General features: G+C 38.8%; 1 protein-coding gene across 1 annotated transcript in view; it reads left to right on the top strand.

Annotated features, from left to right (window-relative positions):
* Nucleotides 1-22,877, top strand: part of LOC124616243 (snRNA-activating protein complex subunit 3-like) — a 152,483-nt gene that overhangs the window by 81,523 nt on the left and 48,083 nt on the right. The window contains exon 4 of the mRNA XM_047144547.1: nucleotides 20,622-20,863. Coding sequence (XP_047000503.1) covers nucleotides 20,622-20,863 — 242 coding nt within the window. The remainder of the gene's footprint in view (nucleotides 1-20,621; nucleotides 20,864-22,877) is intronic.

Genomic DNA, 22,877 nt, shown 5'->3' with positions numbered 1-22,877 from the left:
CTGCAAAGTCCTTGAGGCTCTCACGTCTGTGGAGCAAGGTGTCGAAGGGGCAGACACTACACACAGTGGTTGCAAATGATACTAATAGGAAAGATGAAAGAAGACAGATGGGATAGTGACACAAAATCAGTGGGGAAGCAAATGTCACAAATAGCTGAAATACGCTGTGTTAGCCAACCATGTCTTGCTAGTCACAAGTCGCTGGACATTAATTGAAAGCCCTACCCAAGAATCATAAAAATGTAATTTCATAAAATACAAATGTACTCAGATATTTCCATAAATCATCCTCCATATTTCCTTTGTAATCACAGAACCCGCAAACATATAGTTAAAGTTGAGCCATTGTAGGAAGAAGAGTCTTATCTAGCCACATAGTAAAAGTGCTAATTGTTCTTTTGAGAAACAATATTTCTTTCTATTTTGGCTCATCAGAATATAACTTAAAATAGTAAGATTAATAAACAAATATTTCCTAGCAAATCATTTAGCACCCTCAAAACTAGAGCTTCTGTATACCAATAAATTTAGCTTCAAATTTCCACTCCAACAAAGTCACTTAAAAAGTAACACACAGAAAACTTGCATCTATAACTAAAGCCATTCACAGGAAGTGTCTTTTCCTCTGTACCTTACCCAATAGCAGATCGACGTAGAACATTGTGCTGTGACACTATGTCTGTTGGGTGGCGAGTGATGGTAGTATGGTGTATGTGGATGGCACGAGCCAGGTGGCAGCTGCTGCCACAGTGATGAGGTGCAGTATGTCCCCAGCGTTGAGGATCAACACCATGATACTCATATAGTAGAGTAGGTGGGGTATACCAATGAATAGGAGGCAAATGGCTGTGCAGCCATAAGTAACAGTGATATGGTGCTGCCCAGCTGAAGGTGGTACAACTCTGGCCATTATGGACTGCACAACTAGGAATGAAACAACTTGGTCAGTAGGCAGGCAGCATGGTGGATGGCAGCAGGGCAGCAAGACCAGCCACATGGTAATCGACTAGCGAGTGGTACTGCTGGGCCCAACTACAAGCTCAATGGGAAAGGCTGGCAGGCAGAATGTGGGCTCAGCAGGTGGATGACATGCAGCTAGTGGGTGACACTTTTGGGATACAGAACAGAGGTATATGAGTCACACCAACCGTAAACAGCGCTCATGTGCTTCGAAAGGCTGTGAAAGTGGCATAAACCCAGCGCATGATTTGCATTCTGCAAACATGCAGCCAGCTCAGCGACGTGTTGTGCTTGGCAACAGGGGAGCTCTGGCCAGCTAAAGCAGTCATAGAGTACCTGTGAGTCCCAGACTGGTATGCCGCCCAGGTGCAAGATGTGGCTCAGTGCACTTGTCAAGACTCTGATCGTGCTGGTGGGCAGGCAAACTGGACTTTGCTCATGGCACATTGGAATACATTGATGGGGCGTGCTCCGGACAGTGCGGCAATGCACAGCCACGCCTCTGGCCTGTGTGATCTAACTGTGGAAACTCTTTGTAACTGGGCACATAGTGATGAAAATAAACCAAAATCCAGTCTAAATGTTAGCAAAATACAGGAATAGGAAGGGAAGAGAAAGGTGGTTCATGTTTGGACTAGCCAGTGGCCAGTAGGAGAGAGCAGGGACAGAGGCAGACAGCATGAGGCCATCTTCTCCATTGTGAAACTAGGAACCAAGGGAGCAACTTCACTTCCCTCTGCTCCCCAGCCCAGGACACGGCCAGCAGCAGTCAAGTGACTCCTTTCTCACACCTCCCTATTTTCTTGCAAGTGGTGTCTGTACGTTAGTGCATTCAACAAAGGGCAGAATGTGTACCTTGTCAGCGGCTTTTACTGAAGGATAGGATGGTTTGTCATGTAGACATTGCAAGAACTAATGCTGGAATGTACATCTATAGCTAGGTTGCAGCTGCGTACGTGAAAGGGAATTTTAAATTATCAGTAAAGTATTTGTGAATTACTCCCATTAACCCAAACTGGCGAAATGCCATGTACGTTTCGAAAAAATTATGGGTGTTTTCAGAATGTTCTGGTTTCAGAGGTGGTAGTTCGATAGGAGCCTGAGAGTACAGCTTATTTTATGGAACACTCCGTTTTATATGACAGCATTCTGCACAATTATATTTAACTAGCTGAGTACACGGATTTGCCTGGGTATGTTTGTATTTCAGTGTTTTATTGGTCCAGATCCTCCTTGCCCCACTTCCCTCCCTTTCTGTATCCCGCTTCTCTTCTTCCCTCTCACTGTCAATCTGCTCCTTCCCTCTCTATTTATTTGCTTCTTCCCCCTCTGTCCATATGCTCCTTTTCCCTTTGTCCATTTCCTCCCATCTCCAAGCCCATCTCCTCCTCCCCTCTCTTTGCCTCTCTCCCCCTCTCCAAGTCCATCTTCTCCTTCCCCCTCTCTGGACATTTTCTCATCCCACTCTTTCTGTCAGCCTTTTCCCCTCCCCCACTCTGTCCATCTCCTCCAACTCTTCTTCCTCCTCCCTGTCCATCTCCTCTTCCACCTCCCCCTCCCCCGTCCTCTGTCCATCTCTTGTTCTTTCCTTACTCTGTCCATCTCCTCTTCCATCTCCTTCTCTTTCTGTACTCTTGTCTTTCTGCTCCTCCCCCCTCTGCCCTCCTGCCCCTTTCTCTTCTGTCCATCATCTCCTCACCCCCTGTCTGTCCTCCTTTCCCCTCTCTCTGTCCCTCTCCTCCTTCCCCCTTTTTCTGTCCATCTCTTCCTCTTTCCTCTCTCTCTCTTCAACTCATTCTTCTCCCCCCTCTCCATCTCCCCCTCTTCCCTTTCTCTGTTTCCTCCTCCCCCTCTGTCCATCTCTTCCTCCTCCCTCTCTTTGTCCATCTCCTCCTCTCCCTTCTCTCTGTCCATCTCCTTCTCTTTCCTTTCTGTCCATTTCCCCCTCCTCTCTCTCTCTCTCTCTCTCTCTCTCTCTCTCTCTCTCTCTCTCTGTCCATCTCCTGCTGTCCCCTATCTGTCTCTTCCTTGCCCCTCTCTGTCCGTCCATCTCATCCTACCCCCTTCTCTCTCTCTCTCTCTCTCTCTGTCTCTCTCTCTCTCTCTCTCTCTCTCTCTCTCTCTCTCTCTCTCTCTCTCTCCCTCTCTCTCTCTCCCCCTCCATCCCCCTCCCCCCTCTCTCCATGTTATCAGTTATCACCCCTACCCCAATAGGAGGTTGCTGGTCCATACTCTCCAGTGTTTCTTTCCAGATAGAAATATGTGTTCCAAGTTCAGTTGCAATTGATCCAGAGGTCTAGTTCGTGATCTCCTCGGGAGGTATCTTCTTCCTGTCGATTAAATTTCGCGTCTGTAGCACGTCATCTTCGTGGTGTAGCGATTTTAATGGCCAGTAGTGTAGCTTTGGGGCAAAGAGGAAAAGGTGTCATAACAATTGCTGTGGGAAAAAGGAACATCTATGACATTCTAGATGGGTAGTTGAGCTACCGGCAGTTTTATATTGCCAGTACAACAGTTGATGCGTTGGCCATTCATCTTCCCTGCAACTGATGTTGCTTGATCATTCCATTTCAGATCACTTTGCAAAATTATGCTTAGATATTTAACTGATGTGGTAGTGAAAAGCAGTACAACGCTAATACTTTATTCAAACATTGCGGGATTGATTTTCCTACTCATCCTCATTAACTTACACTTTCTCATGTTTAGAGCATGCTGTTGTATTGTATTGTATTGTATTGTATTTTATTGATCCAGGCAATCATAATATTGTGTAGTTCTACTTATGATATTGGATAGGTCAAGAGAGCATATTTACAAGTAATTTTTACAAATTGATTTTTGCATTATTTTGTAGTGAGGAAATTATCTATCTTAAACAACACAGTCAATACAAATCATAGAATTGTACGGTTGCACATAAGATATTGGATAGACAGGTCAAGAGAACATATTTGCAAGTAATTTTTAATAAATTGATTTTACATTATTTTGTAATGAGGAAATTGTCTATCTTCAACAAAACAGTAAATACAAATGTTGTATAGTAAAATACAAACAGCCAGTACAAATGTATTAGTAAAATAATCCAGTATATTTCATAAACATGCACAATATATAATAATCCAGTATATTTCATAGACATTCACAGTATCTAATTTTCAGACCTGACTGAACATTTATTATAATATTTTACAATTTTAACCCCTTTTCAAAAAAAAAAGGGTCAACTGCATAAAAGCATTGGTCCAAAACATATTTTTTAACTTATGTGTGAAGGCTCTTGGGTTCTTTGTTGCTTTGATTTCATTTGGTAAATTATTATACATTTGTATCCCAACATTTAAAACACTTTTTTGGTAGCCGGTAGTTCTGGACTGAAACATACGTAAGTCAGATTGCTGCCTTGTTGCATAGTTCTGAATATCTCCATTGAATTTTAATGTGCAGTCATTGTTTGACAGGTATGACTTGACAAATGAGACGATATTATAAATGTCAGCAGAGGGCAGTGTCGTAATGCCATTTGTTTTGAAATGTTGTCTGTATGATTCGTTATGTCTTAGATTACATATTATGTGTATTGCCTTTTTTTGCATTTTGAAAATATATCCACCCCCAGGTGAGTTCCCCCAAAATATGATTCCATACGGTAATGTAGAGTGGAAGTAAGCATAATATACATGTATGACAACAGGTTTTGTGACTGATTTTTTGAGTATCCTTAAAATGTAACACACAGTTGATAGCTTTCTTGAGATATAATTTGTGTGCATCTCCCACTTAAGATTTTCTTCAAGCCATATGCCAAGAAACTTGACAGAGTCCTCACGTAAGCTCTTGGTTATTTAGAATCACATTGGGAATTTCTTGTTTTTGGGATGAGAGTCTGAAGTTGCTGTACGTTGTTTTCTGTGTATTTATAATCGGTTTGTTCTCGTTGAACCATTTGCTGAGTGATGACATAAGTGGTTTAATTTTTTGGTTGTGGTCCTCTGTATCAGTACCTGTTATTAGTATACTCATGTCATCGGCAAATAATGTGGTATGTCCTGTAGCAAGCTTCGTGCTTATGTCATCAATGTATAGCAGAAACAGTATGGGTCCCAGGATTGAGCCTTGTAGCACACCATATCTAATAGGCATTGTGTCAGAGGAGTTGACAGTACATTGATGGGTGGTTATATTCTTTTTTTTTCAAAATTAATTTCAACTTTTTGTAATCTGTTTGACAGGTAAGATTCCAACCATTTGTTTTCAGTTCCTCTTATACCTTTATTTGCTAGCTTCTTAAGGAGTATGGTATGGTCAGTTACATCAAAGGCTTTGGATAAATCTAAAAAGATACCAGTAGAGATTTCCTTATTATCCAGTGCTTTCAAGTTTTTGTTGATATACTCATAAATAGCTGTGGTAGTCGTCTTTTGTTTTCTAAAACCATGCTGGTGTTTTGTTAATAAGGATAGTTTATTAGTAAAGTCTTCCAATCTGGTGTAAAATAGTTTTTCAAATATTTTTGAGAATGAGCTGACTTGTGCTGTGGGCCTGTAATTGGCTGCATAATTTTTAGAGCTCTTTTTGTGAAGTGGGGTAATTTTAGAAGTCTTTAGTAGGTCAGGGAAAACTCCATTTGTAAAGGATGCATTTATTATGTGGGTTAGCAGTTCTACAATGAATTCTCCACATTTCTTATCAATTAAATCAGGAATGTTGTCAGTGCCACTGGAGTACTTATTCTTTAGTCCTTTTAGAGCTGTATGTACTTCAATATTGGAGACTTTGTGAAGAAACATTGATGCCTGTACTGGTATGGTTTCCATTAGCGTTTGGTGTTGAGTATTTGGTCTGTGTCAATTTTTCTTTATCAGGTTTTCTGCTATTTTGCTAAAATAGTCATTAAAACCATTTACTATTTTGTGGGGATCTGATGTGACTTCATCATTTAGGTTTAGTTTTAATGTTTTATTTATAACATGCTGCTTACTGTTTGTTTCATTTTTTACAACTGTCCACAAGCCTTTCATTTTATTGTTAGATTCCTTTATAAATTTATCATTGTATAATTTTTTTGCATGTTGGATTACTTTTCTGTAGATTGCAAAATAGGTCTTACAATATGACCTAAACTGATCATCGGTTTCATGGTGTTTCATGTGATTTTTTAAGTCATGCTTTTTTTAGCTGCAGATCCTTATCCCTTTTGTTACCCATGAGTTTGTGTGTTTGTTTCTGATTTTCCTGGATTTCAGTGGAAATGCAGTATTGAAGTGGTGGAGAAATGTTTCATGGAAGGAATTAAATATATAGTTTACACCATTTTCTTTCTAGACCTCTGCTCACTTTTCAGCCCTTAAAAGATAGTTAAAAAGCCTTATACTATCATCATTAAATTGCCTTTGCATTTTAGTTTTTGTGGGATTTTGTCTTATGGAGAATTCAAAGTCTGTTTCTATGGGCATATTATTGTTCTTTGTGAGGCTTTTGTAGCTTAATTTTTTTTTTTACATAGATTGCTGTACCACCCACCCTTACTTTTGTTCTGACAAGAATAACCAGCTAGAGTAAATTCACCAAGTGGCGTTTTTTTCATTTTGTCTTCTATTAACCAGTGTTCAGTAATACAGAGAACATCTAAGTGTGACTTTGTTTTTTGGAAGAGATCTATTTCTAGTAACTTATTAAACATTGACTGCACATTATGGTGTAATATTTTAAAGGATATTGTTTTCCAATGGAATGATTTTTGACACCACTCACCAGGTTTTCTTGTAGTTTTGGTTCATGAAGATTTTGCTCTACATCTGTTTTCCTTTGTTTTGCTGCTAGCAGGGAGCTACTGGTGTTTTTGCCCATAAAAATCCTGGCTGTAGGCTAGAGGTCTGCATTTTCATGTTGAAGATCTTGTCACTGTTTCCAGTGGTACTGATTTGGAGTGTGGCTGCAAATTTTGTGCTGTTTCCATTTGGATGTCATGGGCTAACTAATTTGTGGCACTTGACGAGATTTTTGCACAGGATGTTGGTGGTGACTTGGTGATGACTGTGGATACCCTCTTCTTTTCTAATACTGTTTCTGATATTTTTCTTGATGATCCTGAATGCATATTCACTTTTGTTGTTGTTACTGATGGCTCTTCAGCTCCTGGTGTTGCTGTTGTTTCAGCTGCAGTATTGATCATTCTTCTGAGATTGTCCATCAAATTAGCTTCATTCGACCACAAATATGTTCGACGTCGTGGTGTAACACGTTTTATGGCACTTCTTGTTACCAGTGGACTTTTGATGGCATTCAGCAGATTAACACACAGTTTCTTTTTCCCATTTTTATGTAAGTGAAGCTCATGCCTAGTGAAGTCTTTCCATAGGAGGAAGCTATTTACATCTAAAATTCTGATGTGTTCACTGTAAGATGCCTTCTGCTTCAAGTAACTGTTCATTTCATAGAGTTTGCAATTTTCATTTGGCATGTCATATCTATATGGTATTGTGCATAGAATTAGTTGTGTGCGCCTAGTTTTTGCAAAAGTTTCATCTAGTGATGTCATAAAACCGTGTTTTGATTAATTAATATCATTTGCAGCAGCTAAGATGACAACATAATCATTTTGTCCTAGACTATGCATTTTGTTTTGTATACTGCATGTTGCTTCTTTGAATATAGCATTTGACTTTATCAAAGATGTAAATTTATAGCTGCTTGTTGAAATTTCGTTCAGTATTTTTGCACAGTTCCTACCATGACTATCTGAAAGTAACAGTACCTTTTTTTTATTATTTGTAAGCTTACTCATGTTCGTGTTTGTTTTCAACTTACTGCAGTCAATTTTTTAAACCATTTTTGAATTACATACATGAGAAGTGTTCAGAAGCACCTTGTAGGTTACCTTTGTTTACTGTTCCACATTTTTCATGTTCACTCTTCTTCAATGGAGCGTCATTTCTTTTGTTAGTACAAATATTTAACACAACATCACTGTACAAATTTCTAACTTTTTCCTTATGTGGCAGTTCAGAAAGGTTTTTGATCATGCTTTCCAGTAGCAGAGCATGTTCTCTTGTAGCTTGGAGTTCTTTATGCAGTGTTTCTAATACATTGGTTTCATGATTTTCACAATATGTTCCAGTCGCAGATAGATAACCGTTGCACTTTGTTCCACAAGCACACAGTATGTTTTCAAGATTTACTTTCACAAAGCAGTGTGGATGGATACCACATATGCATCACTGGGCATGTTCTAATACCACATTTTACTATTTTATCACACAATATGCACTTTGTCCGTCACACCAAATAGAAATTTGAACAGTCATCCTCTATCTTCAACAGTCACCCAAAGGCATCCCAGTTCCAAAATTTCATGCATTTACAGATTATGCCCACATCATTCGGCAACGAAGTCAGCCTGTGTCTCTCTCGAATGGAATTATGTGAAGTAAATGGCTGAAAGTGTGCAAATTGTTGTAGCACAGTGAATAAGGCAACAAATTGCTGTTTCAAAGGTGCGCAAAACAACTGACAGTGACATTTATACTTTTTCTTGTCACAAATAATTCACCATTTGTTCTTGAACCTGTAGTGATTTCTGAGTGTGTGGTCAGGCAGAACTCTAAGAGCACAACTTAAATTACTGTGAATGAAACTAGCAGCAATTGTTTTCATACTTTAGCTTGTCACAAGTATTTATCTGCGATCAAATCCTTAGCAACAGTAGACAGAGATGAATGGTTCCCACCACAATATTTTCAGACTATTCCACCATATACGAAACATTTTGATTCATCAGATACATGCTTTAAACTACAATGAACTTCTATAGCTGCACTTGCCACACATTCCCGAAAAGGGAATTTTGTTTTTATGAACCAAATCGTTGATGTATCATATAGGGAAGTATGGTTACTTCATCATTTGGATCTCTAGGGGTGAGTTACAACCATGTTCTATGCATGTTCTTATTCTTTGACAGGGCAACATGGATTCTTTTTGCCCAATCTCTGCTGCCGTGTGTTCGCAGTTCTCATCTCTCCGCTGCTCCGCCTCTATGCGCGGAAGCACCGTCTTACATGACGTGAACTGTAGAAGGGTAATATTTCTTCCAAGTGGATGGGGTAATGATGAGAAGCCCCTTCAGTAGCAGATCTGTTTATGTTATGGAGAACATAGAGATTTTGGCATTGACATGACTCCCACAAATGTTAATTGCTTTTATTGCTATGTCAATAACCTTTTTGTTTCTCACCTCATGGACATGAAAAACTAGAGAGGTCCAGGAAAACCTCAATAGTATTCAAGCAAAAATTCACTGGAAGCTACCACAGACACCTTAAAATTTACAAGATAACTGAAGCTGTGGGTGTTCTCATAGTTGTCTCATACACAATGGCCTTCAAGTAACTTGGGCTACAGTAGTGCACCACAACTTGGAGTCTTGGAGCTCCTTAACATGCTCAACTGCCAAACAACCAAAGGATGTCTCATCCGTAGTGAGTAAAGGAAACTTATTCATATGAACTTCTATCAGTTTGCTCTTGACCACCACCATGTAGCACAAAAGAAAAGTATTCTGAAGACCCTTTCATAGAGTTGAAGGTGTCCTGAATAACGAAAATCTGCTCTATGAACTGAGCCATGTAGAAAAAGGTCTTCCCCTACAATGGATACCACTACCGACAAATTTTACATGCTGTTTCAGGTGAGACATGTAACAAAACACACCCAAAGAACAGAAGAATTTGTGACATTTTATTTCTCAGTAATGAAAGGAAGATAATAGGACTAAAAATGCCCAGTGTATGTAAGATAGTTTGTGAGTATGTCTACTGTTACACTGGACAGTCAGTGTACACTTTAGAACAATGCCAGCTAGAACATGAGGGAAGTTTCAAGTTTTAGGGACTGGACACTGAACTGCATGCAGTGATTAATTCATGGATGAATGTTTTCTGGTATAATGCAATAAGAAAACTGACTGAAATTAAAATCTTGGAGAAAGATCTCAGTAAAGACAGTGGCTTGAACTCTGTACAGGGGGGGGGATATAGCTATTGCAAGGTTGAAGTGAATGTGGCAAGTGAGTGATGTAAGTTTTGATTTATTTGGTGATGGTCTGAACATTAGTGACATTGCAGCTGGTATTCCAACTAATAATGATGATGACATCAGTGACACCACAGTCAGTTACTAGTTGACAATGTCCAAGGAATGGCCAGCACAAAGTTCATTGGAATTGTCACTTGAAATGGGTGGAAGAAGACTTTTTAAATTCATATTGACAGAAGTTCATATGTTCATATGAAACCAGTTTTATTTTTTATTCCAGTTGGTTCTTGCCAAGCCCATTTCTATTTGTTTTCTTTTTGCTGAATGTGTTACAGAACCATTAAATGATTTTTGTCCTAGTTTTACACTAATTATAGTGTGATTTGCACTCAGTGTACAGGGGTCAACGAGAATGTGGAAGTGCCATTCATGTTTGAACATAAATGGAGATGCTAGCAGGTAGTACGGCTGTATTTGACCATGAACAGCACCAGTGCAATCTCCTTAATGGCAAGTATCAGCTGTGGTGGTCAGAACAGTGTTTTGTGTAGTTGCACGTGCATTATGTTGGAGCTCAGTGGATTCAAACATTGGGAAATTGTTGGTGCTTTTATGGTAGGTGCTTCTGTAACCAAGCTAGCTGAAATGTTGGTGTTAAAGAAGATTTGGTATGAAAGAATTATACTGAATACAGGGAAAGCAGAAAAACATCATCCGCTAAGTCAAAATGGAAGTGCGTGTTGAGTAACAGTGACAGACAGATGGCTATTGTAGAGGGTTATTATGAAAAATAAGAGGATGACAGTTGCAAATAACATGAAGGCAGCTCCACAAGCAGGGAACTGCAGAGCAAGGTGGAATTCTAAAACTACACATCAGTGACATAAGCACCTGTAACAGGAAAGTATTGTGTGAAAGCCATAAAAACCCGAATAGTCTTGTTTCAGTCTGTTTCAAACTTATGGTCAAGTTTACATCCCAAGAATTAAACATGGCAGAATTCCAGTGATGATTTGGAAGCTATATCATGGAATTCAATGGCCCCATGGTTATTCTGTGAGGTCTCGTTACTGTAAAGGATTGTTGACCATTTTGGATGATCAGGTCCATCCTATGGTACAGCGTTTGTTCCTCTATGGTGAAGCTATTTCCAAGGATGATAGGGCCCCTGTTCATGTAGTTTGCGCTGTCCAGAACAGGTACTGTGAACATGAGGATGTATTGTTGCATTTCCCCCGGCCACCACAGCCACCGGATCTCAATATTATTAAGCCTTTGTGGTCTACTTTCAAGAGAAGAATGTGTGATCATTATCCACCTCCATCATCATTACCTGAACTTGCCACTATCTTACTGGAAGACTGGCATAAGATGCTCTTCAAAACCATACAGGATATATATTTATCTAGATGACTGGAAGCTGTTTTGAATGCCAATGGGTACCTGCACCATATTAAGAATGATAATGTGTTGTGTTTTTTGGTGTTTCCCTATTTTTGTCAACCCTCCCATTAAATGCTGGTCTGGATTTAAGAGCGTCATAAGGTAAATTTATACACAATTAAGAGAGAAAATGGATAAAGGAAAATGCTAAATGGAGTCAAGGAGTTCTGTTTTGTGTTGAGCGAAGGCTAAGGAAAATTTATATCCAGTGGGACAAGTGCATAGCAAGACTACAGTCAGATGTAAATGCTTAAAGAAAATAAAAATGAAAATGAAAGTTATGAAGCAGAGGAAGAACAAAGAGATATAAGAAAAATGAAATGACTACTGACTATTATAGACTATATAGTGGAAGCACAGAAAGATGGGTTGAGACATGGAGATGAACTGGAACATACTGACTCAGATTATGAAATGCCATTGTTTGCCGGAGTATGAAAATACACACAAAGCTCCATTAGAATCCATTTTTAACTCTGCAGCGGAGTTTACGCTGATATGAAACTTCCTGGAGGTTTAAACTATGTTCTGGGACTCGCACCTGCTACATCACTTACGCAGGCTGACACTGGGGTTACAGGGTGTGTCAGGCGGAGCATGTGAGGTAAACGTAGATGAAAGAAAGGGTGAAAGAAGGAAGGGCAAGTTCTAGGATAGAGTGGAACAGCAAGGAAATAAGATACGAATCACCGTCTAGAGAAAGCTTCTCCAGGCGCAGTAATGCATTATGAAACTTCCTGGAAGTTTAAACTATGTTCTGGGACTCACACCTGCTACATCACTTGCGCAGGCTGACACTGGGGTTACAGGGTGTGTCAGGCGGAGCATGTGAGGTAAACGTAGATGAAAGAAAGGGTGAAAGAAGGAAGGGCAAGTTCTAGGATAGAGTGGAACAGCAAGGAATAAGATACGAATCACCGTCTAGAGAAAGCTTCTCCAGGCGCAGTAATGCATTATAGTAATTTAGTGCCACTGTCTTACTTGTAGTTATTATCAGTGTGTTGTTTGAACCGAAATAGAATGTTGTGCTCACAGAATTTGTACAGGTGATTCACATACAGTAGAAATATAAGAGGTCCCAGCACAGAATGAGGTTGTTCTGCTGCCATATTTGTATCTCCTTCCCTTGCTATCTCACCACATTGTAGCCCTTCCCTCTCCCTTTGCTACCTCCCAGTTCATCTCATTACTCCTCCCAATGGCAAGCCTCACTGTAGTTGGGCCACAGGACTAAAGTGGAATGAGAACATATTGTTAAAGCAGAAAGATAGATATAAGGAAGTGGAAGGATTTCCAGCTATTTAAAGAGTGCTCTATAGGCTACAGGTTTTGTTTCATCCCACATCTTGCATTACTCTTACTCTTATAATCCTTTTTTGTAGTCAAAAGGGCTTTTGGTTGTTAAATTCAGTTGCGAGTCATATAGGCAGAGTATACAGTTTTCAGACAATCTTTATTTATTTATTTACACATCAAGTTCTGTAGGATCAAATTGAGGAGCAAATCTCCAAGGTCATGGAACGTGTCAGCACATGAAATTACAACATAAAAGTATAACAGTAAAAATAAAATGTTTATGAACCTGAAAAAAGTCAGCCCATAAGTTTATGTAAATGCAATCAACAATACAACAAGAATCAGCTTAATTTTTCAAGGAACTCCTTGACAGAATAGAAGGAGTGAGCCACAAGGAAACTCTTCAGTTTCGATTTGAAAGTGCGTTGATTACTGCTAAGATTTTTGAATTTGGGTGGTAGCTTGTTGAAAATGGATGCAGCAGTATACTGCACACCTTTCTGCACAAGAGTTAAGGAAGGCCGATCCAAATGTAGGTTTGATTTCTGCCAAGTATTAACTGAGTGAAAGCTACTTATTCTTGGGAATAAGCTAATACTGTTAATAAGAAATGACAGTAAGGAATATATATATTGAGAAGCCCATGTCAAAATACACAGACTCATGGACAGAGGTCATCAAGAGGTTCGTGAACTTACACCACTTATTGCCCGAACGGCCCGTTCCTGAGCCAAAAATATCCTTTTAGAATGGGAAGTTACCCCAAAATATAATACTATACAACATAAGTGAATGAAAATAAGCAAAGTAGACTAATTTTAATATCAAATGATCACTCACTTCCGATACCATTCAAATAGTAAAAATGACAACATTAAGTCTTTGAACAAGATCCTGAATGTGGGCTTTCCACGACAGTTTACTATCTATCTGAACACCTAGAAATTTGAACTGTTCAATTCACTAATCATATGCCTGTTCTGTGAAATTAAAATGTCAGGTTTTGTTGAATTGTCTGTTAGAAACTGTAGAAACTGGGTCTTACTGTGGTTTAGAGTTAGTTTATTTTCTACAAGCCTTGAACTTAGATCATGAACTGCTCTATTTGAAACAGAGCCAATGTTGCACACAACATCCTTTAGTACCAAGCTAGTGTCGTCAGCAAACAGAAATATTGTAGAGTTACCCATAATACTAGAGGGCATATCACTTATATAAATAAGGAACAGGAGTGGCCCCAACACAGATCACTGATCCCTGGGGCACCCCCCACCCCCCACCCCCCACCCCCCACCCCCCCACTCAGCCATAATTTTCTCAGACCCCAATTCACTGCCATTTTCAACATTGTGAATAATGACCTTTTGCTGTCTGTGCAAAAGTAAGAGGTGAACCAGTTGTGAGCTGCTCCCCGTGTTCCGTAATGGTCCAACTTCTTTTGTGATCGAAACCATCAGATGCCTTAGTTAAATAAAAAAATGTGCCTAGTGTTTGAAACCTTTTGTTTAATCCATCCAGTACCTCACAGAGAAAAGAGAATATAGCATTTTCAGTTGTTAAATGACTTCTAAAGCCGAACTGTACATTTGGTAGCAAATCATGTAATATAAAATGATCAATTATCCTTACATACACAGCCTTTTCAATACCTTTAGGAAACACTAATGTCATAGAAATAGGTATAAAATTGCCTATATTATCCCTTTCTCCCTTTTTATAAAGTGACTTTACTAATGAGTACTTTAATTGTTCAGGAAACTGACCATTCCTAAAGGAAAAATTACGAATATGGCTAAATACATGCCTAACATGTGCAGCATAGTACTTTAATATTCTGCTAGGCACTCCTTCATAACCATGAGAGTTTTTAGTCTTCAGTGATTTAATTATTGACTCAATCTCCCCCTTGTCTGTACCACAGAGGAGTATTTCAGACATCAATCTCGGGAAGGCATTTGCCAAGAAACTTATATGATTCCTGTAGAAACTAAATTTTTATTTAATTCACCAGCAACGCTGAGATCATGATTGTTAAATACTATATATATATCTGATTTATCAGTAACAGAAATATTTTTGTTATGAACTGACTTCATATCGTCGACCTTGTGCTGCTGACCAGATACTTTCTTCACAACTGACCATATGTTTTTAATTTTATCCTGTGAATTAGCTATTCTATTTGCACACCACATACTCATTGCCTTCCCAATAACATTTTAACCATCTTACAGTACTGTTTGTAGTGGGCTACTGTAGCTTGATTGTGACTACTTCTAATATTTTGATATAATTCCCCCTTTGTTCTACATGATATCCTTATCCCACTAGTCAGCCACTTGGGTTGCCTATTGCTGCTAGTACCCCATTCAGAATGTTCTAATGGAAAGCAAATCTCAAAGAGCCTGAGAAATGTGTAAAGGAAAGCATTGTATTTATCATCTATGTTATCGGCACTATAAACATCCTGCCACTCTTGACAAGGTGTAAAAAATTCTCTATTGCTACTTAGTTTGTAATTAATTTACATGTGACATTTGTTTGAGTACAAAAACCTTTTAGTATTAAAATTTGTGCATCATGGTCTGAAAGACCATTCACCCTTTTACTAACAGAATGCCCATCTAGTAATGAAGAATGAATAAAAATATTGTCTATGGCTGCACTACTGGTCCCCGGCACCCTGTTTGGAAAAAACACAGTCTGCCACAAATCATACGAATGTAGGAGCTGTACCAACATCCTTTTTCTTGCACCATCATATACAAAATTTATATTGAAGTCTCCACAGATAACTAATTTCTGGTACTTCCTACAAAGTGAATAAAGAACCCTCTCTAGTTTGAACAGAAATGCTCTGAAGTCACAGTTAGGGGACCTATAAACAACGACAATTAGAAGTTTAGTTTTACTAAATTCAACTGCCCCTGCACAACATTCAAATATCTTTTCAGTGCAGTTTTGTGATACGTCTAAGTTTTACTAAATTCAACTGCCCCTGCACAACATTCAAATATCTTTTCAGTGCAGTTTTGTGATACGTCTATGGACTCAAATGGAATACTGTTTTTTACATACATAGCCACTCACCCACCCCACAAAGAACTTCTTGAAAAACAGCCAGATAATCTGTATCCTGATAAAGGAAGTCTCTGAATTGTCCAATTATTTAAGTGGTGCTTTGATACACCAATAATTTCAGAATCAACATCTATAAGTAGTTGACTAACTTTATCTCTAATACCTCTTATATTTTGATGAAATATGCTAATTCCTTCTCTACCTGTAAACATGATTTTCTCTGGAGGTTGTAACACTCCGGTTTAATCTTACTGACTTATCCCGCTCGATCGGGATTTGATAGCAGCCCAAATAGATAATAATTAATGTGACCGTGTACCTAATGGGGCTGGCAATCGGACTGGACTGCTACGGAGTTGTTACATTCCATTTTGTCCTTCTCAAATGCTGTAATAATGATATGTCTGGTGCCAAGAAGAACAACAACACAGCTTCATTAATCAACGAACTATATTCATCACAAAAACACCAAAAGGAAGGAGACAGCCACTGCCTTCGTCGTACAGAATTAATAATGGCTAATCACAGCACAGGCCTCTTCGTTATTTATTATCATCACACGTAATTTCAATCACTGTAATCCAACACTGCAATCCAACACTGCAATCCAGATGATGCCGGCGCGGTAGACGCGTAATTACAAATATCGGCACAGAAATCTCACTGATCACGCTATTAATTATACTTTTACACTTTCCCGTATATTTCTAACACAAAGGGGTTAAACCACGGCGATGGCCACTCCCTTTGTCGGTACGGTTTTGCATTCCAGCAACAGACCTCCACCCGGCTCGGCCCACAGCGCGTACCACACTCTACTAACTCAACACTCGCTCTCGCTCTCGCCACCCGACGCACATTATCGATTGTTTGTCCTGTCGACCTGTGCTGTCGCAAAACTTATAGTAAGGGCCTACGGACCCCTTACAAGGTGAGCCCTTAGTTAGAGGGACTCCCTTTAAGCAGGTGTACCTATCAGCTGACTTCAATCTAAAAAAGGTGCAGCTCTAATACCAACTACTACGGGAATTTTTCCGTGAGTGATCCCACCACCACCACCACCCACTGCACTGTCACCTATAAGCTTTGCCAGCCTCCCCTTCCCATACCTATTGAGATGCAGACCATGCCTAGTGAAACCCTATCTACTGATAAACCCAACTGGCACCACTGAAATGTGACCCATGCTGCTCTCTGCCATCAGTGCCCTCTCCAGCCCCATGTTAATATGCCTAACAGCCACATTTAGATGTGGCCGATCATGGTGCTGAAATAGTTGCATGAAATGCGCATTAGTGCCACCAGTTTGAGTAGCTATCTTAACCAGGTCATGACCTACATCAAATTCCCCGTCCCTATCAAGACTGTTCCCTGCTCCACCTACCTACGTAATCCTACTTCATAAAATTCCTACATAACTCCTCTATGCTGTCAGTCACTTGAGCCAACCCTGCACCAGGCTTCACAATGCTGGTGACCTGATACTCACTCCCCAACACTTCCTGCAACTGCTGGCCCACACCTCTTCCACGTGAACTACCTAGCAGCAGAACCTTCTTCTTTCTGTTAGACTTTGCAACTGACCTGGACCTCCTAACTGGTGAGGACTGCTGCATGCTCCCTACATCTACAGCTACAAGAGGCTCCTATCCACTCAACTCTTGACAGTTGGTCAAATCTATTGCAAATATGCGAAGTATAACTTTCTAATACCTCCTCCGTCTAGCTGCCTTCTTGCCAACTGCCAGTTCCCATTCCCCACCACCCTTCATCTTCCTCAACCTATCTAGTTCCTCCTTTGCGTGTTGAACTGCACCTGAAGGGCACAGATCTTACACTTCTGTTCCTCTGTCAACTTATTTCTACTGCAGATTCTGAATTCCCAGGAGAGGATCTTGCTAGAATGCCCACTGGCTTCCCCGCTAATCCCCCCCCCCCCAACCAATGAAAATAGTTTGAGAACAAATCCCACACTGTAACCCACTACTCACAAACCTATGACAGAGTCCACACTTCTCACTCATGGTAAAATTATTTTACAGTTAAAAAAAAAAAAAAAACCTATACCTCCACATTACCTAAGTTCAGTTACACCAGTAGAACTATTTAAAAAACTAACAATAGTGGCCTCAAACTTCTCTGTCTACTAAGAAAGCAACTACTTGTATTTATACTACTACACCACAGCTAATACCAATACCAACAAAACTTCACAAAATTACTAACTAAAACTAAAAATTCAAGCAGCCACTGGAACACTCAGCGAAGTTAATATACTGAATGAAAATTTTACTGGAATATTTCACTAGAAACAATAAGAAAAGTCTGCTGAAAACTGAAACACAAAGTTTACTAAAAAACTTCAATGCACAGTAAACTCTAAAAAACACAGCAAGCGAATGTTTCCAGAAGTTTATTAAATCTTTATTTCACTACAAACAGCACTAAACATTACAAAAACTATTAAATTTAGTAACTGTATAATAGTGTACAAATAACTTTGTCAGTACTTAGCTTTATAACCACTACAGTTGCAACTGCACACTGCAAAATGTAAACACACTACTGAGGTGTGAGGCTTGGACAAACGACGTAAGCACTCTCATGAATAACAGACCACTCGAGTCAATAACACACAAAGAAAGACTGAGTTTAATGAAAATCCTCTAATAAGTTACTTTTACAGCAAATATTAACACAAATAAACTTTGAAATAAGTAACTGAAGATTAAAACTTTATAAAATATTGACGAGCAGTTTCAACAGCAGTCCAGCCACAAGTGATGTCTCGCCACCATCCTTCTAATATCCTCATTAAGTGGAATGCAGTGCTCAATTTCCCATACTTATTTCAGTGTGTGCTTCCCATTTAAAATTATTTTGGAGACAGGAACTTTTTGTTGTCTAGATGTGCTTTTTGACGAAGTCGAATACTCTTCTTTGAAAATTTTTTGTATGACACTGGAGCATTGGGCCTGTAGCCACTTCATTCCTTTTGCCTTTCTGGAATAGCAGTTTGAGTCGGCACTTTTTCACAACGTGAAAATTTCAGACAGTCTTATTGAAACATGTGGAGATCTCATTGCTGAACTATTAGCTCACCTTTATAACAACAAAGGTGAGCTAATGGTTCAGCAATGAGATCTTCACATATATTAATAAGGCTGCCTGAGATGCCATCTATTCCAGTGGAGTACTTCATTTTTAGCTCTTATAACTAATAGTACTTCTTTCTATGTTGCTGGAAAAAGAAAGCATGAAGCAAGATTTATGTTGATGTTTTCAGATGATACTGGACAGTTTTTAGTGCAAGGTTAGAATTCAGCAACTAATTGCTCAGTTGTGTTGCTAAAATAAGTATTGAACACATTTTCTATTTACACAGGGTCAGTAATTTCTTTACCATTACAGTGCAATTTAATATTGGAGTTTTGAGGAGAATTGTTATCAGTTTGCAGTTTCACTTTATTCAATACAGCTTTCATTTTGTTATTGGAACTACTTATACAGCAGACATTTGCCTTTACTTTGGGTTCTGTTATAACTTTTTTTAAATATCATTTTTTGTTTTTTGAAATATACAATGTATTCATTACGTAAATATGCAGAACTTTTCAAGTGTGCTTCAACATCTGTACACTTCAGTCCATGTTTCCATCCTTAGTAACAATCATTGTTTCCTTCCTTACTAAATTCTTAAAAGTGCTTAATGTTTTGATGGCTGGAGGCTGTTTGCATAGTTAAGCTCAGTGCTAAAGATATTTCAAGAGGCTGTTTATTGTGGTCAACCTGTGTTGACGTTTGAAGCTGCTTATTCATGTCTTCATTTGTTTATCAGTATTGTCTCAATAGTGACACTGGATAAGCTTGTGACTCTGATGGGAGAAAGTTGTATGTTGCCAATATAGCTGTAAGATCATAGCTGTTTCAAAGCTGTGCTGAAACCAATCTCCAAATATTATAACTGTTTTGCTCATATCTGTGAGACTGCCTTCAGGTTAGTTAAAGATTTTTTAAAATTTATTTCTTAATCAACCCAGGATTTCTCATTGGCATGCTGTAAAGACAAATAAAAACAGAAAAAAGGGAGAAAAAGAGGATGTGGGTTGTGGACAAAGGGTAGAACCAAGAAGAGAGTAGAAAGGCAGGAGCAGGGGAAAAATCAGAAATGTCAGGTAGCTCCAGGAAGATGGTTCAAGAGAATCAAGGGATGCAGTCCAAAATGAGGCAGTTTGCTCTTGATGGATTGTGCATGTTTTTACACACACACACACACACACACACACACAAGGTGGTGTAAAATATGTCATTTTAAGAGAGAGGTGGCAACTCAGCAGTCAGTGTTTTAATACTTTCATGCCATCATATTTCCATGTGATTAAAATGGGGATCGCTTTTCAATGTAATGTACCTGAGGCTTGAAATAGTTTGAAGTAGTGCTTAAAACTTCCTTTGTGTGCTGCCAGGTGAATAATGTATATTTCCTACATGTATAATATCAAATTATTTAAATGGAGTTATTTTTTATTTTTCTCTTGATAGAAAACTGCCTAAATGTCTTAAAAGCTAGAGAGCTACAGATTTATCACTGGCTTTTCATGTTTTCCTATGTCAATGCTCCCCAAATGTCTTCTATTTCAGCAGTTGGTAAGTGTTGGTCTTTTTCTATCTCAACTTGTATTGACATTTATTTTTGAATTTAGCATGTACTTTTCCCCCAAATGTTGATTAGGAGATAATCAGAATTTTTTATATCTGCTTTTTAATGTTGGAAAATTTCTCCTTCTCCTTTTTGCTTACAGGAAATTTATAAATCTGGATTTTTCTTCTTTGAAGATATATTCTATAATGATTTTCGCCATGAAAATAACATCGATTACAGTGCTGTTATTAGAGAATGGGCAGAAAGAAAGAAAATTGGTAATTTTGGAACTGCAGTAATGGAAGAAACTGCATTTATGGATCTGACTGTTCGTTTCGGTTTTCCTTATGTGTATCAGCACTTGGGAAATTGTGAACATCTGATAGTATTCAGTGATGCCAGGTGATGTGTATTGTAACTGAAATCCTACCTTATTTTCTTACAGCCTGAAAATTTTGCTTCTGAATCTTGACAAGCAGATTTGTTTTATCTGTTGTATTTCTCTCCCTCTCAGGCCCGTGACAAACACACACACACACACGAACATGTGTGCGCGCGCGCACGCACACACACACACACACACACACACACACACACACACACACACGCACACAAATCAAATCAAATCAAATATAGGTGCACAAAAACCAAAATTCCGTTGATGCTTTTGGGAAGTAAATGTTCAGAGACATGGCATTTATCCAACTTTTTACAGAACGGATGATTTAGATGAAAATAAGTGCAAGAGGCTCAAAAATACTTACACTAGACTACAAGAAATGTTGTAATTTACTTTTCATGCCAGAACTCCATGAGTGAAGTCTATATGTGATTTGTCACTTTTAAGGATCCTTTATAAAAGCTCCACTATGTTTTGCTCAGAAAAATGAGTCCATATTTCCAAAATATTTTGGAAAGATGTCAGACTACAGTGAATCTACCATTAAAGGCAATTTGCTTATTGCAGTTCTTGTAGATTGGTGTTATTACACCATTTTTGACTCACTCGGGAAATACGCCTTGAGCTGTTGATTGATTAGTAAGGGCTACTGGTATCAAGTCAGTACAAGGGTTTAATATTCAATATAAACACCATAGCTAGAAGACTTAACCAGTTATTCACTTGGTGGCTCATTAGGTAAGTGTCAGATTACACATTGTAAGGTTTTGGGTTCAGCGGTCTGGTAGTCCTAAGATTTTTTTCTGTCACTTATCTCTTCATTCACCTTATGCAAATTGTCAAATCGTGCCAGAATTAGAAGTCCACATTAACCCCTCAGCATGAGGCGCTGAGTTACCTTGTTTTTATTATTTTAACAAGAACTTAAAACCCGAGTGTAATCAAGCAACTTATGAACAGACCTTTGAAAACTTAGCCTCTGTTACATCCATTACAGCATGGATAGTTAAGTTTTCAGCCATCAGAAAGCATCCAGTCCTACATTTGTAGCCTGGCTGTAATTTTTGTTGTTGTGGTGGTTACTACTAGATATTGTCTTTACTATGTGGAGCTTTGAATACTCGACATAAAGAAACACACATTCAGCCTGCGTCCTGTTGTATTTATGGCAATGATTTCCAAAATGGAAATCTATAATCATTCTGAGTTTGACATTGAATTTAGTGACTCAGAAAGTCCAGAAGGCTGTGATGTTACTTCATTATGGACTGAAAGTGAGGACAGTTTATCACATGGTTGACAATTGTTTGCTAGTGGTATGACATTTTCTGTGCTCCACCCAGCTCCACCAAGATTATTGTTCACAGGAAACCATTGTGAAATATGGGTTTCAACTTCATATCTACTAAGAAACTAAAAAATGAATTGTTGGTTTCAGCTCAACTTTGGCTAACTGACTTTGATGGACGTGCTCATAGTCGGAACCGGCTATCAAACACACATCTGAAGGTGTAAGAACTTTACAGTGGGTGTGTTGTCTTCTGACACCCTTGCTGACTGATAAAAATGAGATATCATATTTTAATTTTGCTGATCCCGTGCATAAAACAGAATTCTTTATCAAAGAGAACTAGTGAACATAGTTATCAGTAATAGTAAGAAAGTGAGGAACATACAGCAAGATGTGAAAATTCACAAAACAAGTAATAAAGGAATACATAGAATTAGTGAAAAACATGTAAAAATCACAGCAGCCCTATTGGCTGGGTGTTGAACTGCTTTGACAGCTGTGGTTCACTTGACATGACACTGCACTACCAACACTATGCAAATACTTAATTCTGCAACTATGCATGATGCTACTCATGTCAGATGCTATATCAGCCCCCTCAGGAGAAATGAAGCATCAATGTCAAGGAAACCAACAGGGAAATGGAAATGTCATACAGAATGTGTTTTCTTCACCGCTGGTTGTTCTGTCAGTCATTCGTCATGGTTGCAGTACTTGTGACTTGC

This window comes from Schistocerca americana, chromosome 5 (genome assembly GCF_021461395.2).
Source record: "Schistocerca americana isolate TAMUIC-IGC-003095 chromosome 5, iqSchAmer2.1, whole genome shotgun sequence".
NCBI lineage: Eukaryota > Metazoa > Arthropoda > Insecta > Orthoptera > Acrididae > Schistocerca > Schistocerca americana.
The sequence above is the reverse complement of the archived record's forward strand: the minus strand, read 5'-3'. Positions and strand labels throughout refer to the sequence as shown.